We start from the raw sequence: 16,979 nt of genomic DNA, 5'->3' as shown, positions 1-16,979 counted from the left end.
TGGAATCACACCTGTTCATGCACCTGAACTAGTCTGTTGTCTGGGACTTGTGACTCTTGTGTTAGTCTGTGTTGTTTGTCTTTATGCTGCCCTCTTGACCTCTAAAAAAGAGATTTTAATCGCTACAAGACCTGGGTAAAAACATGTAAATGAAAAACTGTCGTACGTTGGATTTATCTTTGCTAGAGAATTTGAAAAGATAGTTATTGCTTCAAAATGACAAATAAAACTAAAGGTGTAGGAAACAGTATTTTACTGACACTAAAAAAGGACGATTTCTCTCAACACGGCTAATGCAAATCAACCCAGCTTCAAAGCTGTATTCGCTTTTTTCTGCTAATTTCCATTTTAAATTGACATTTTTCTATGTTGCTGCTAAATTCCAAGTGAGTTGCTTGAGAGCACAGCCTGCCAGCCGGCGAAGGCAGTATTCAAAACTCATCTTCAAACAACTCGATCACCTCAATCTATGGAGTCCCCGGTGATGAGGGACCTGGCCTTCTGGCTGTGTTATTCTATTATAGAGCAGCTCATGAAAAAAACAACTTCCTCTCTGCTCGTCCCGAAAATAAGATTTCGATTGATTAAATGCCACTGTTGGAAGGGAGCGTCATCAGATTTGACCAAAGTCTCTCAGCGTGTTGCCACTGCTCCAAATGGGTGGAGTTCTGAGAAAGTCTGGGCCCGGCAGGATGAATGCACGGAGAGGGAGAGGAGGATGAATGTATAGTGGAGTGGAGAAAGATGGAAAGGAGGAGGCAGAGGAGAATGGAGGAGAAAGAGCGCAGCAGCAGGGTGATGGATGGTGGGGGGGGTGGCGGCTGTTGCGATGGAGGCGTGTGGAAAGAAAAAGCGAGACTGTGAGAGATTTCTGCCCAATCTGCAGCATAATCATCCGATGTGTCTCCGTCTGGCTTGGCGAAGACATCATTAAGGAAGCCCGAGGTCGTCCGGGTTCACGGCGCCGCCGAGGCTGAGCCGCGCTCCCTTCCCTCCTGCCACTCAATTTGTATAATTTACCTCCGTTCTGAGTCTCTTTTGAAAAGAGCCCGTTTGACCCCTAATGTGGAGGAGTCAAAAAGTTGCGTCTAAATGAAATGGATGGCTGAGAGACTCCCTGCGAGTGTGTGGCCGGTCAATAGCCTGGCAGGGAGATGCTGATGATGATTCTAGGAGATGGCTGCACTTCAGAGGAGTTGTTTAGGTATGCAGGAAGAGCGAGAGAGAGAGGGCGGGGGGGAGGGACGGAGAGAGGTGGCGATGGGAAGAAAATGAAAAGATGAAGCGTGCCCTTCCCTGAGGTGATTTGTACAAGTGACCCCAGATTGAAGGGATGCTCGGCGGCGTGCGCGCTCCTCCGACTCCCCCGCAAAACAAGGCGCGCGCTCTGTTTATGTTTCCCACCCCGTCATGATGAGGCTGCACTCTCGGGGGTGGAGGAGCAGCGGGGGGGAGGGAGGGCGAGAGTGTATGGCGCAGTGGAGGAGTGATTACCCGGCGTGGAGCTGAAGGATGAGAGCCGAACGGGTATTTTATTTTGTCAATTGGAGTGTGCAAATGGAAATGTCAGAGCGGCCGGAAAACTAATGAATCTGATAGCAGAGATGCCACCTCTCTCGCCGAATGCCTGATCAATTGCCATTGTCTATCTTGGGCGCCGATGTTTTTCCGTTGTTATTTTTTGATTGTTTTCTCCGCCCGGCCTGGCTGTGCTGCGGTTAAGAGTTTGATGGTGAACTTTGAGTCGAGGAAATAAAGCAATCGATCTGGGACGGGAATTGATGCTTTCATCTGTTACTTACAAGCGCAGGCCTGTTAAAAGTGATCTCGGATTAGAGTTCTCTAACTCGGTTAGCGAACGCAAACAGAGGAGGAGAGGGCGCGGCGCCCCCCCCCCCCTCCCCGAACAATTTGGTCGGATCACAGCTAAAAAAACGTCGCTTATTCCCGTTTAGTGACAGACGCACGCTGATGCTGAGATTTCGCTAATGGCAACAACAGGAAACAAGTCGTCTCACTTCAATTAAGCAAGTAACTTCCGTAACCTTGGAGCATTTTTGTGCATCAGTGACACAAAGTGACAGATATGCTTAGTTTAAATTTAGACTGACAGTGATACAGTGTGTTCGGGCTTTGTGCTTGTTCAGTCGCAATTTCTGGTTACTTGATGAGCGCTGCAAAGACTGCGAGTGCCGCGCGGGATGAAAAGAAAACCCCGCGCTTGCACTATTCTATTTTGACAAGCAGTCTAATTTCTGCCCAGGGTCATCAATATTTCTGACACTTCAGTGGTGGCATAAATATAGAATGAATGTCCCTTTGTTGTGCTCGGGGAGCCGCGCGTCTCCGAGCATCAACAAAAATCACTTGGATCTGTTTGTTAGCTTGTTCAGTCGCTTGACGAAAGTGACGCCGGTCCCTCAGGAGTCTGTCTGTTTTCAATATCATGCATCATAAACAATATCCAATTTGGACTGCTGAACTATGAAAATACGCCGCGCGAGCGTAGGAGGGGGATGACAAGAAATCAGCCAGCTGAATGAGTAATGAGTAAAAGCGCTGGTTGGGAGTGAAACAATACACATTTATGTTTGGATAGGATTTTTTTTTTTCTCCTCTCTTAAGTGAGGAAGAAACAACATGATGGTTTAATCTAAAGAAAATAGACGTCTGGGTGGAATCGGCGAGTGGTTGCTGTCCGTTCGTTTGGCTGCAAACCTGAATCACATTCTAATGTGGCTTTGGCTGAGTTATATCGGAGTATCTCCATCTGCCTCCTGACTGCTGGGGGCTTAAGACCTCTTTGTTCTCAGAGCGGTCTCATTCCTTTGATTGAATCCCCCTCATTACCTCAGTTCCCTTTTGATTCCGATCAGGCTCGGCAACCCCTCTCACATTTTCTCACCTTGCTAATCCTTCGCCAGAGTCACGAAGGCCGACTGGCACTTGCTCAATCTTCACGCCCTCCGCTCGGGTCCAAGTCCAGGACTCGGCGCCTCCAGGGCTCCGCGGGAAAAGCCAAGAGAAAGACAGAAATAGCCGTTTCTTAAGAGTCGAGATCCAGCGATGAGCCTCTCCCGCTAATGGCTCGCAGGAGCAAGAGAGAGAGGAGCCGGGCCCTCGTTATCACCCATGTTCTGTTGGACGCACTTCAGACGACTGAGGAAATCCGTCTCTTTTGACGGAATTGAGAGAGCGATGACGAATGCCACAAATGCCCGCAGAGAGCACACAAACAGAGGGCTTTTAGCCACATTCGTTTCGTTTTCAGCCTTTTTCTTGACACATCCTTTCGTCGCCAACCTCTGCACACTCACCAGTCGGCCCTCGCGAAGCTATCCGGTAGCCTCTCGTTCCCCAGCGAGAGAAAAATGCTCCAACGTGGCCTCAAGAGGGAATGATTTGTTATTGGGACAATAATGAATGTGATGGTATTCCACAGTCTGGCGCTAATTCCAGCATTAACATAATACAATTTAATAGGTCTCTCAGTTTCTTTTATTTCATAGATGAACAGCTTTCAGTCAGTAGAAACATCATTCTGGATGCGTACATTATGGAGGAGAGCAGATTGCCAGGCTGTTAACTACCCCGCTCCCTTCATTTCAATTGCAAATAATCTGGATAGATAATTTATGTAAAACACAATTATCATCAATATGAAACGGTCATTCAGTTTCGCCGTGATCTAATCTGAACGGCTGGATTCATCTTATCTGGGGACGAGAGGGAGCGGGAGCACAAACATCCAGACAGACAGAGGAAGAGGAGGAGGAATCTTTAAAAGAGATAATGAAGATCAAACACGGGGCTGCTGTGATTGTTATTCTTCTTTCCAGGGAAGCGTGTAATGAACTGAAGGAATATGGTTGTTTTTGTGTAACCTCACTGCGAGCCACATGCTGCTCCACAGTGTGCGGAGCCGCCATCCGAACGCTTCGGGGGGGGGGGGGGGGGGGTCTGGGAGGATGATTGATGGTCCGCCGCAGCCATTTGCGTGTTCATTTTGGGAGCAAGTTTAAAATATTTGTGTAAACAACTCTGACAGACAGCAGAGAGACGCACACAAAGACATCTTTGCCTGGGCGAGGGACAAAACTGATGAGTGTCGCGCGAGCCTAAATGTGCTTGCGTTGCAGCCCTTTATGAGCAGTAATTGTCAACATACGAGGGCGAGAGACGGACGGCGCTTTATCTGCACTCGTGTGCTCCTCCCCTGAATGGCCCTCGCGAGCCTCGACCCCCATCTAATAAACCCCATCCGTCTCTCCGCCCAGCGCTGCCATCATTACATCAAAGAAGAAGGCTGCTCGGTGCGATAGAGGACACCCGGCCAGAGGCCTCCGTGCTGATGCACTACTATAGTATACAGAGAAGTGTGGCGCTCCAACGCACTTCAGATGACTGACAACATTTGCTGAGATCAAGAAGAAGTAGAGTTATACGTTAAGGAGGAGTGAAAGCGATAAGTAAACGTTTATAAAAATGTCCTTCTGGTTGAATTTATTATCAGGTTGCATGATTTTGTCATCATCTCTGAGTGTTACACCCAGGAGATAATACACAAACCAAACCAAATGTGTTCTGGAAAACAAGAAAAAGCCAAAAGTTTCATTCAACCAGAAGTTTCTGAGTCTCAGACAAATGAAACCAGAAAACACGACGTGGAATTCTGAAGCTATCGTGGGAATCATTGAAACACTGCAGTCTATCATAAAAGTATGAACTGTGCACATTTACAGCATCCTGAAACAATCATTTCCAGTCAGTCACTGAGGTTAATATATAGATTATAGGCAAATTATCCAAATTGAACTGAACAGATTGATTCCAGGGCGCACTTTGCTGGAAACCGGTCATATAATTTCATCTCTGGCTTCAGAGAGCATTAAATCTGCTTTATGAGAGGTTTTGTCAGGTTTCATTTCATAATTAGAATATATTTAAAGTGGTTCCTCAGCTTGGAATGAACCACGATTCGGCGGCTATGAAAACCTGCTGTTTGTAACCCAAAGTGCCACGCCAGCCATGATAGCATGGGTGTTGTGAATGGTGTTTTTATTTCAAAATAAAAGCACAATGTACACGTTTACACTGGATTAACACATAAAACCTTTAAGAAGAACCAGGTTAGCTGGATGAGAATGAGCAGGATCCTTTTAGCTGACAGTGTTCGTTTGGATGAGTGGAGCACAAGAACAATTTTCTTTCCCAATCTGAACTTAATTTCTCTCCTTCCTTGTATTCATTGCTGTCACCTCGCTGACTAGTCAACAGAAACACAAACTCATTTTAACGTGCCAGCAATCTAAAAACAAAACTGCGTTTTTATGTTTTTTTTTACTGCGTCTGAGCATCACTGATGTTTTTTCCTGTCACGCCGCTGTTGCCTGTTATCGTTATTGCAACCAAATTGCTCCATTTCGTTCTCTGCTCCCGAAAATCTACTCTTTATGGCACTGTAATTGCTGCAAAGAGTAAAGTTTTGGTAAGAAACAAACAAACAAAAAAAGGAAAATTCGACTGAAGTGGCACAAAACTGCACATTTCTTCACCCTTTCACACAAACCTTCAACTAACTGAGGTGAAAGTTATATAATAATTCCCCATCATCTTCCATCTCCTCCTCTCAAACGCTCCCCTGGCTGTATGGAAATTGTGACAGTTGGCACAGATGCTCCATCTAATTACCAGTGAGTAAATTAAACCTTCATGCGTGCATATAGGCATTCATAATCTCAATCCAAAAAGTCCTGAAGCCTGGTCTGCTTCAGCTCAGAGCTCAGTTGTAGCTCTTCTTCAGACCCTCCATCTGCCTGATGGGGTCTGCTGGCTCCTCCGCCGCTTCACAACGACACCTTAAACATTCAGCGATGATTAACGCGGGCTGCCGTGAATATCGACGGCCTGTGTGGCGCTAATGATTCTGATGGTGCATCAGCGCCATGAGGTCGGCAGTGCCTTAAAAAGCCTACTGAGAAAAGGGTGTTCCGTCCATGTATCCTTGTTAGGCGCACGCTTCCTCCCCAGCCCCGATCCGCCATTAATGTGAGCACATGCATGTGAGTAACTCATTAGTCCGTGCATTGATCTGACCCAGGCGCAGGCTGCACTGGAGGAAACGGCAGTGAGGCGAAGGGAGGCAGCGATCAATCAGCAGCACAGGAAACCAATCATCTATTTGAGTATGGGCCTTCCAATTAGTGGGAGAGCCCTCTGTGGTGTGGTTTTCACTGTGGCCCACACAAGACCCCGTACTTATCAATATCCAGGGTTACTTACAATGAGAAACCTCTAATTTGCGTGGCTGTCTGAATCAATGTGCTGCCTTTAAGGCCCTTCATGCATATCTGCTGACCTGCTTGCCAGGCTTCTCGGTTCCTCTAGAACAGGCCGTCTGGATATTACCCCCCGATCTCCACGGAAACTGGTGGAACTGCCTTTTGCTTTTATGCACCAAGATGCCGGAACATCCCACCACATCGTGTTAGGTGTGCTTCAACGCTAAGCAAATAGCATTCCCTTTTAGCTGCACCTTTCAGTGGTCTGATTTGCTCATCTGAATTATATTCTTATTTTTACTTCTTTTCGTGTGTCTTGTTATTTTTTATTAGTCAACTATTGGTCTTGATTATTATATTTACTGAATCTCATTTTATTCTCACTTTTTGTAATGGTTTTAGCTCACATGTATTATTTCTGTGTTTACTTAAAGCTTTACTACCCACATAGTTTCTGTGGCTGCAGCTTCCTCGGTAGCTCAAGCTCTGTGCAGCACATTGTGCTTCCATCCTGATTGAAACGTGCTGCACAAGCAAAGCTTTGCTCGCTCGCTTCCCGTTTTATATGTGAATCATTCAGTGACGTCATGCAGGCTGTGAATCAGTGCAAGCATTTCAATTCGAACGCAACTCTCACCTCCAACACTCTATTGGCTGCGGATGGGGTTAACTCAAAATGGAAGTGGCTGACAGCAGCTGTGTTTTTGGCACTTTCCCTGTATGTTAATGGATCTGCCCGCATGTGGACGCGTGTGCATGTGATTATGACTGTGCGCTGCGGAGACTGGGGAAAAAGCTTTTTCTGTAGCTGCACGTTGGAGACGCCTTGGGAGTGACAGTTATGGAAATGGAGACAGGAAGAGGCCAGACCGAGCAGAAATGCGCACACACAAATGGCTTTTGACTGGTTGCTCTTTGACGAGCCGCATCAAATCCGCTGTGACACTCTGTCTCTACTTTTCAGGAAATACACAGCAATGCATGTTCAGAATAGCGATGCGGCGGGCAAATTCTGGCTCGCTGACGACACGCGTTGCGTATGAAAAATTCACCCGTCATCTGGAGTAACATCAGCTCCGGTGTAAACACATCAAAAGGTGATGAGACACAAAACAACCCACACCGCCGCAGCAAAAGGGTTTAATGACTAAAGGTTCGCCGCGGTGATAATGTGTAACATTTATTCTGAAGTGCTTCATGCGACTCCAAGAGGCGAGCCCATTTTTGTTCTGTCATGAAAGCAGTCAGTGTTTTGTAATTGCAATCCATAGGTCAGCCGGCTGATCCTCTGCTAGCTGGATACACGGGCCTCTTAAAAGCAGGCAAAGGCATTAAACACAGTGCTAGCAGCAGGATTGTAAATGCGTGTTGACATTTCACTTTTCATTGGAATGCGGCTGCCTGTAGCTACTCTGGCTGACCTGCGTGGAAGTTTGTAACTTTAATAAGCTGATAATTCAAACACATAAAAGTGCCTGTGGCAGCTTGAACATTGTTAGCTTTCTGCAGCCCTTGCAGTGCGGTATGACTTTTTTTTAAATCTTATCTCAGACAGAGCCAAAATTAAATATTTAATTGCAGCTTTTAAAAAAAGGGAAAAAAAAAAACAAACATTTGTTATAAAATCAGCCTGTTGTCTGAATAAGACTCATCATTGTTGGAGAACTATGAAATACAAAGTGGTTAAATGGCACCTTCCTACATGCTCAAGGAAATGAGTCATTGTTGAGTGTGCCCATTTGTACACTGTTATAATAGTAGGTCTACATCAACTGAGTAATAGCACAACATAAAAAAAAGGCTCACACATTTACATTTCCTGTCATACTTTTTAAAAATGTTTTTCACCTAATGACGTAAAAGGAAAATAACCTGCCAGAAGCTGGCTCGGTGATTGCCTTTCATTAAAAAAGAAATAAATAAATACACTCTTGAACTTGCACCTCCCACTGGTGGATGGCACCATCGGAATCTCGGGCCGGCTGACAATGATCCTCGCGAAATTAAAATGAATATGTAACCGGTAGGAACACCCGTCTGTAAGCCTTCACAGAGCACGCTTTAATATCTGCCTCAGAGCAGATGGCTTTTTTTGAATAGAACAAGGTGCTTTTTAATATTTGAAATATTTGAAGATTCAGCGAGAAACATAATTTTTCCTTCCTCACTGCGGATTAAATGGTGACAGCTCCCTGGCTCTTTTCATGTGGGATTTAAGTTAAATCCAGAGGGTTTTTTTTTCTAATATAGGTTGCTTTGAATGTATAGATTTAGACCAAAAAAAAAAAAAAAAACCTCTATTTCCTAAACTCCAATGCCTGCCAGAGAGGGGGAGTGCTGCCGGTGAGGCAGGAGAGAGACAAGAAAGAGATCGTGGAAATGCATGAGATTGGGACAGACAGCAGGAGAGATGAGTTTCCAGATAACACTCGGCTTATTCACTCGAGTATGTAATCAAATCACGAGTTGTGAAAAAAAAATGAGGAACAATACGGCTAATATCCAAGAGCTGCTTTAATCTCAGAGAACACGTTTGGTGGGTGAACTCGTTTAGCGGCGTCCTCTTTGGCTGTCGTGTTGGGTTTCTCCGAGCCGCGGCGCCTCTGGGTGCGACGGGCCGCTTGATTGAGTGCGTGTGTGTTTGTATGTGCGCTCCTCTGTGTTCAAATATCTTTGTCTTCCTTGGTAAATGAGTCTCTTTGCGTCGGTGAGTGAGTGACCTTGAATTTCTCTGCGCATGTCGCCATGTATGTTTTTCTGTATAAGCTTATGTGGGTTTTCAGCTCCGCCAGGCTTGCCGGCTCCAGTATTTGCAAAGTGACAGACTCGGTGTGACCCGAGCATTACCTGAGGAGCACGCCGCGTCATATTTTAACTCCCTTTGTCTTTGACAGATAGCTCGGCTCTAAAAGCCTCTGTCCGTGGTGCTGAAGGCTGGCCTGATGTATGAGCGTGAGGCCCCTTTTGATAAATCCACCATGTCACTCCGCCTCTGACAGCCATTCATCATGCTTTGCTTTCTCATGTGAAATGTTCTGTGTGCTGGATAATTCAGTAAGACAAATACAATGTGAGTCCTGAAGCTCAGACTCGGCTCTGTCCCGCCCTGCGTCGCCTTTCCAGCACTGTACTTTATCTCTCTGTCGGAGGGACGCTGTGTCCCTGTCTAAGCAGCAGCTGTAGCTGTAGCACAGTGACCATATTCAGACCAGCTGAAGGACGAACATGTTCTTAATGAGGCGGCTAATGAGTTCTGCTCTTTTGTTGCTGTTTTTTTTTCTTCTTCCCAGGGTCAGGACGACCATTCAACCATTCGGATGAAGTCTCCAGACTTTTTCCCCCTGTGGTCTGACTCAAAAGGCAGTTTTTTTGTTCTTGTAGCACTTGGTCATTATTGATATTTTGTTTTACATGCCTGCAGTTGAAATGTCACACATAAAAAAAAAGAAGCCATTGCACATTTCACACGTACCCCGGGGCCTGATAATGCCAAAGTAATTATAAGTAAGTAAGGGATTGTGAATGAGTTTTGGTTTGAAATGAGGCAGGTGTGTTGTGACAGACATGAGAAGAAAGCAGAGGAGAAAACTAGGCGGTTGTTGTAAAAGAAACAATGACATTTATTTTTTTCTTAGCACTTTTCTTAATTAGTCTGTTGTGCCCATTGATCACATATAGTACAGTTAATATAAAAATGGCTTTTTAACTTTACACCCAAAGCAACAACGAAATGTTTTCTTAAAATATGTATGCTAAAAATACTGAGAAAGTATTTCCACTAAAAGTACTGGAGAATAGCTTGTGATTCTGCAATGATGACATGGCCGTGATTTGCTGACGCGTTCCTTCAGTTTCTTCTCTCTGTTCACCTCATGTAGTTCTTGTTGTAGGCACTTACCAGGGCATGACAGACCGCTTCGTGAGGAGACAACACATCGATCGCCTCGGCTTTAATCAACCTGCTCTATTTGTTTTAGTCCAACGCATTTGTTTCCCAGTCACCGTTGCAATGAGAACTACACAGCATAAACAGCCATTTGGCAAAATGTCCTCTCTAGATACTCATTTTGAAGCTGAATTTCATTAAGCTTAATGTGGCGTTGTAATCAAAAGTTGTCTGCTCCTTGCCTTAATTTAAAACCCATTTAAACTGGTCAGATACAGAGGATTTGTCATTACATCAACAGAACAGAATATATAACAATATTTCCATGAAAAATCAAGAATCCATTTTTAAATAGAAAAAGGGGGGTATATTTCATCAAAAGGCTTACACCATAGTCACTGTTATTTGTCTACTCTACTAAATCTCCCTTCCCAATATAGACAGGTGTTATTACTGTATCTCTAACTCGTCTATGGAGGTTTTACAAAGCACAGACGGTATTGCTTGGGACCACACGGACAGTTCCACGACTCTGAACACATTTAACAGTCAATTACAAGAGAGTTGACCATCATCCTCTTCACTTCCTTTTCTCTGCCTGCGTTTTTGTATGAATGGTACTGAAATATATCTTTTTGCAGTAAATGCCCCTTCCTGTTGATGTTAGCTTGATTTGATGTAACGGTTACAAAGCCACCACTTCAGCTAGGGTTGAAACTGGGAGAGCATGTAGTCTATTATAAACTGTTCCATCCCAGTCCAATAATAATTTTGCCAGTGTAGCTGAGCCGGGGGACCAGCAATGGGTATGCCTTTGAAACAGTACTACAGATTCGTCCACCCCTGCCCATGGCCTTGTCCGTTCAGTGTAGTTGGTGTGTGGTGTTCAACAAAGCCGCGCTTCTTAAAAGGCATTGTCAGATACATTTATGACTGTGGCTTTGACTTCCACTCCACTTGGCAGTCCCTTACCCGAAACCCACAGCTTTGTAAAGAAAGGAGAGTGCATACCGGTAGCTTCCACTGGTGTCAGCGAAGCTTTGGAGTCGCATTTCCTTATATCCCCATAAAGGTGGTGGTTCCTCAGAGACACATAAATAAACAGGCATGCCACTGAAATCACAGCCAAGAGCACACCAAAGACGGTGATTACTGCTGTGTCCCATTTTTCTGTGTCCTTGGCTGCCAGCTCTAATCCCTTAGTGGTGACATTGACACATTTGGTGTCATGGTTGTGGTGGATGCTGCGCACATCCACACATACTTTGTAGTGAGTGGCGGGGCTGAGATGGGTGAGGTTGTAGACCTGGACGTCAGAGGGAACCCTGGTGGTGAACGCCGTGGTGGGATGGTTAACACCTGACGCTGTGTACCATTTAATGTTGGGAGCCAGGGCACCAGGGCCGGCCTTCCATGAAACCATGATGGAGTTTGTCTCCACTGATTTGATTCTGACATTCAGAGACCCATTTACAGGTTGGGGAAAATATCCATTCACCTCTACCGAAACAGATTTAAGATCAGCTCCAACCAGATTATGGGCAACACAAGTGTAAAGACCAGCTTCATTTTCTGTTACGTCATAGATGTCAAAAGTTCCCTCTGGGTGCATGTAGAACTTGTCGGACACGGTGTTAGGCAGGACCCTGGTACCAGACGGTGTGATCCAGTAGATGTCCGGCTCTGGCTCAGCAAAGGCCCGACAATGGAGTGACACCGTGCTCCCATTCCGCGCTTTAATATGCCCAGGCATGCTTTCGGGAGAGATGAGTGGCAGGCAAATCTCCATCATCTCCCTGAAGTGCACCTGTCGGACATGCTGGCCCTCATACTCGGGAGGCTCCACACAGTACAGTGAATCAGGCTCCATGAAGCGAATGTTGGTCTTGTTCATGTTCATCCAGCGCACTACGCAGTCACAGCGGATGGGGTTGCTGTGCATGCTAACCTCTCTGAGATTTGGGAGGGACTCGACAGTGATCCTGTGGAGGGCACTGAGCGCATTGCCATTTAGCATTAGGGTTTCCAGGCGCGGTAGTTTGTAGAAAGCATTAGGATGGATGTAGGAGAGTTTAGGATTGTTGGTGGCTTCTATTTTGGTCAGCTCAGGGAGATTGTTGAGGGCAAAGCTGTCGATGGAAACTAGCTCTGGCATGCTATTAATCCCCAGTTCTTTCAGATGGAGCATATCCACAAAGTCCCCTCTCTGTATCCTCGCGATTGGGTTTTTATTTAGATCCAAAAACTTAAGATTTTTTGCATTTCTCAGGGCAGAATGAGGCACCTCAGGGAAAATGTTATCATAGAAAGAGATGCTCTCTAAGTTATCAAGACCAGCCAGTGCATCATCAGGAAGCTGAGATATGTTCATTCTGGTGAGAACAAGACTGCGGAGGTTACTGAGCGGTTTAAAGTTCATGTCATCAATAGAAAGAATAGGGTTCTCACCAATCATCAGGATCTCCAGATTTGGCATGGGTTCGAACCACTCCCTTTTAATGACCTTCAGCTTGTTAGAATTGAGGTGGAGCCGCAAAAGGTTGCTGAGACCCTGGAAAGCCATTGGGGAAATGAAGGAGATGAGGTTGTGATTCATGTAGAGCTCCTGAAGGGTAGCCACCTCGGCAAGACATCGTTCAGGCAAGTCTCGTATCCAGTTTTCCTCCATATGAAGGGACAGCAGCTGAGGAAGATTCCCCAGGTGGACGTCGCTGATAGAGGATAAGTTGTTTTGCGATAAATCAATCTCTGTGATGTTGGCCAGGTAATCCAAGGGTTGGTCGATCTTTGCAACATTGTTAGTTTGCAGTAATAGTACTTGTGTGCCCACTGGTAATTTCTCCGGCAGGCTAAAGAGTCCCAAGTCATTACAGTCAACTGTCTGCGCCTCCATGTACACCGAACTGGGAGAAAACCAGGGTCTAATCTCACATACACAGAGCTTTGGGCAATCAGGCCTCTCCTCTGTAGCCACAACAAAAGAGGCCATGGCCAAGCCAACAAAAAGATCCACGAATGACACGTCCTTCATATTGGACCGATTCCCTCCAGTAAGAAATTGGTCCTTGTAGATTAAGCGGTCTGAGCTGTTAACTTCACAAATAATGAATCATTTGCTGCAGCTGCTGAGGCAATTGACTCACCGCCCCTGCCACCACCGGCACCACCAACTGCAGCAGGGCTCCCTAGGGTTTTTTTGTCTTGCTGTGTAGACGCCCTTGGATGTAACGACCAATCACTCAACGTTGCCTGCTGGTGTCAGGGTTCGGGGCCGAGGCTGCTGTCAGGCAGACCCGAGAAGGTGGGAGGGGGGAGGGAGGGAAGAGAAGAAAAAAAACGATGGACTGATAGTATACCTCAAAGGACTTATGTTGAGCGCATTTATAGGTATCCGTGAAAAGTCTGCTGTTTAAAAAGGGATGTCCTCATTGGTGATCGTGACTAGCTTCCAGAGTCCACGGCCCAGTCCATTCCTACCTGTGTAAGACAAACAAGACGGAGAGAAGCACTGTGAGTATTACATGATAATGGAGGCGGTCAGGGAATGTCATAAGAAAAGGATTTGATCATATTGACATTTGTTATAGGCACGCTGATGCATGTTGACATTTATACATGCTCCCTTCAAGACATAGAACCATGGATTTACATCGGCTTGACCTTCTAGACTTCATTCTGGGGACTTACCAACATGCCCCCACAATATGGCATTCAATCCTGATGTTAGCAATGTGAGTCTATTATTGGTTAAAGAGAAGGCTTTATTAAGATCCTAAATGACAGACATCCTAGGGCTTAAGCATTAGCCTTTAGGGCAAGCTGCTTAAAGACACTGGAATATTACAGTCACTACAACAACACACACCACAGTGAGACAGTCAGGCCGCACATGTAAACCAAGCATTAGACACGGATCCCGTTTGCACCAGTTTGTTCGAATATGCAGCAACTGACAGACCATCAAAACTAAACTGCATTAATGTGTTGACATAATTCATCTTTAATCTGCAATCAACAAATCTGCACACTAATCGGACTTAACATTACTAGAAAACACAGGCCATGCAGTTCATCAGCGGCCACACGCTGCAAACAGCTGCTTTGAGGTGTACAGTACAAACACTCGGGCGCCTAAAGGGAAAAACTACATAATTATGATTCTACGGTCTCGGACACACACGCTTACAAATAATAACAATGAAAGCTCCGCAAGAGATTACCACAGGTCTTATCTATGGTTTTGTGAAATGCACTGTTTCCCATACATTGATTTATTTGTGGCAGCCCGCCACAATATCAACACTGACCACCACATATTGATTTTGTATTTTTAACTATTTAAAATGGGCAAAATCTTCTTTGATTGTACAGCTGAGCAGAGCACATTGATTCACTCAGGCCCTCCTTCTCTCTCTCTCTCTCTGTCTCTCTCATGCTCACGTTTATAATTTTGGAAAGGCTTAATTAATGAAAAAAGACATCATTACAACAAACTCTAAAGTTAAAAGATTGAGTAAAGTTCCAACAGGCTTCACAATTCTGTTTTTAATTACTTTAATCGTGAAATATTCACAGTTTGCTCATATATAAAAGCCACACATTATGTAAAAAAAATATACAGCATATCCAGTGTATTAGCAGGGCTGTGCAGAGTCGAGTGTAACAGATACACAGTCTGATAAACTGATCTTAAACGTTTGTACCACTGTTGCGCAGAGAATAGATGCTTATGAATCATCATCTTATGATAATTTTGAATCATCACTCACAGGTGTGCTCTGGTAATCGCAGCTGTAATTGCAGAAATTAACAGGATTGTTATCAGGAAGTAGTGTGTGTGCCATTGACTTTTCCATTCTATTGAGGTAATTTCTGAGGCTTTCATATTAGTGTAAACGTTTCCCACTCAGAATTTGGAGGGTGGAGGGTTAATACAGCGCACAAAAAGCAAAAAGGGGGTGATTCTGTGCACGATCCTTGACTAAATGGAGTACAGCTCAAGGTTTTAGTATATATAGAAACAAAACTACATATTTAAGATGCAGGTAATGTTTAATAAGTCGTATTTTTAAGTGTCTAGGCTTGTTTCACTGTTATGCAATGGTGCTTGGTGTGATTTTCTGGGAATTTTAGGCACATTTTATAGATCAGTCCTGTTATGAAAAGAGGCAAAAGCTTAAACGAACATTACACGATTGACAGCGACCAGATTTTGAGCTGTGATACGCTTCTTTCAGTCCTTACAGTAACAAATATTGATTGGATTGTCTTTAAATGTCTTCATACAAGCATGAAATTATTCAGGAACAAAATCACAGACTGCAGGTTTCAAATAGAACTACAGCCCATCCTCTTTCACCATCATGTTGTCAGTGTCCCCCATTGTCTGCTGCTATGGATGAAACTCCACAGTTGAAGTGTACAGTACCATGTAATTTGTCGTGTGTCACTTCCTCTTATTGGACAGATGGGTTTGATGGCGGTTGCGATAGTTTGGGCCTATAAGAGCACGCACCACATCATGGGAAAAGTCAAGAGAGACGGGGGGGATGAAATGGAAAGAATCAAGAGAAGAAGTGTGACGGCAGCTGGAGAGTGAGAACAAGGAAAGAGAGAAATTGTTTCATTTCATCACCCTCGCTGTTTCGACCTCAGTGGCCACAGGGGAGGTGTGTGTGTGCGTCTGTGCGTGCGTGTGCGAGGAGGGGAGGGGGAATATAAATAATAAATAAATAAAAACTTCTGAAGGCAGCAGAAATGCTGCAGTTTGCCCCACTGGTGAAGCCAAGCCAAGGGGTTCATTCCTCAACCTCTGCTCCAGCACTGGCTGGAGTCTGGCTCGGACGGGGGAGGGAAGCGGGAAGGCAGACATGGAGCAAGTGAGAGAGAAAGAGAGAGACGGGGGGGTATTATTTTTCAAAAGCACCTGGCACTTTAATAAGCTGCAACATCCAGAGCATTCTGATAAACAGGGTTTAGTCTCTCCCTCAGCGCTGGCTCTTCATTGTGGGCTCTGCAGTTGATCCGTGGCCTGGAAGCACAGGCCAGACTCTGATTCAGCCTAAAGCGCTCGGGTCTCACCTCTGCTTGCTCTGGCTTTTCTCTTTAGTGATCACAACTGCCAGCAGTGTAATGTGGTCAGGTTAACTGCTACTGCATCGCTTTATTGTTGTTATTTGTTTCACTAATGATGTTAATATTGTCAGCAGGGACATTTTTAGGCTACGGCTTCCATCCCATGATCGACATTTTCTCTAAACGCTCAAAAGAAGGGTCTGTGAATGGCACGTTGGCGTGGAAGAAGAAATAGTGCTGCCCTATTTTCACGACGCATTAAAGCGGGCATTGCTTCATTGAGGAAGACATTGCTGTTGGTGGGGAAGGGTAGAGACAGAGAATTCATCACTGCCTTTACTTCAATGTTAACGTCTGTTGTCCCACATTGGTGAAAATCTAGGATGGGATTAGGAGGGCTTTACTGGACAATCTGCAAGATGTGGCCTGCACCGCAACATATTTTCCTGCTAATTAATGAGGATAAAATTATGTTAATGGTAATCCAACACTTGGTTCGTGAAAATCTTGATTTTAGGCTTGGTCGTGGCCACTAGTGTGTGCATCATATTCAAAATGCTGTCACTTCACTGTGGCAGCGGAATTGCAGTCGCTGCCAGTGTTTTGGTATGTTAGCACTGGGGCAGATTATTTACATCATCATCATCATCATCCATCCACCTTAAAAAGCTGGAACTGGCAATTTTTCATCTTAAGTCCTGCTGCATGTGTGAAAAAAAAGTTACACAAAGTCCCAA

The 16,979-nt window shown here is 45.1% G+C and overlaps 1 protein-coding gene across 1 annotated transcript; it reads right to left on the bottom strand.

Annotated features, from left to right (window-relative positions):
- Positions 1-11,071: 11,071 nt before the first annotated feature.
- Positions 11,072-13,390, bottom strand: LOC121625866 (leucine-rich repeat neuronal protein 3). Its single transcript, XM_041964166.1, has one exon. The coding sequence runs from the start codon at positions 13,196-13,198 to the stop codon at positions 11,072-11,074; it is 2,127 nt and encodes a 708-aa protein (XP_041820100.1). The 5' UTR covers positions 13,199-13,390.
- Between the last annotated feature and the right edge of the window lie 3,589 nt (positions 13,391-16,979).

This window comes from Chelmon rostratus, chromosome 22 (assembly GCF_017976325.1).
Source record: "Chelmon rostratus isolate fCheRos1 chromosome 22, fCheRos1.pri, whole genome shotgun sequence".
NCBI classification, from domain to species: domain Eukaryota; kingdom Metazoa; phylum Chordata; class Actinopteri; order Chaetodontiformes; family Chaetodontidae; genus Chelmon; species Chelmon rostratus.
This window is presented reverse-complemented; position numbering and strand designations above follow the sequence as displayed.

What these genes read in the sequence shown, in the direction of transcription:
- LOC121625866 (XM_041964166.1), bottom strand. Translation starts at nt 13,198, where the DNA reads ATGAAGGACGTGTCATTCGTGGATCTTTTTGTTGGCTTGGCCATGGCC.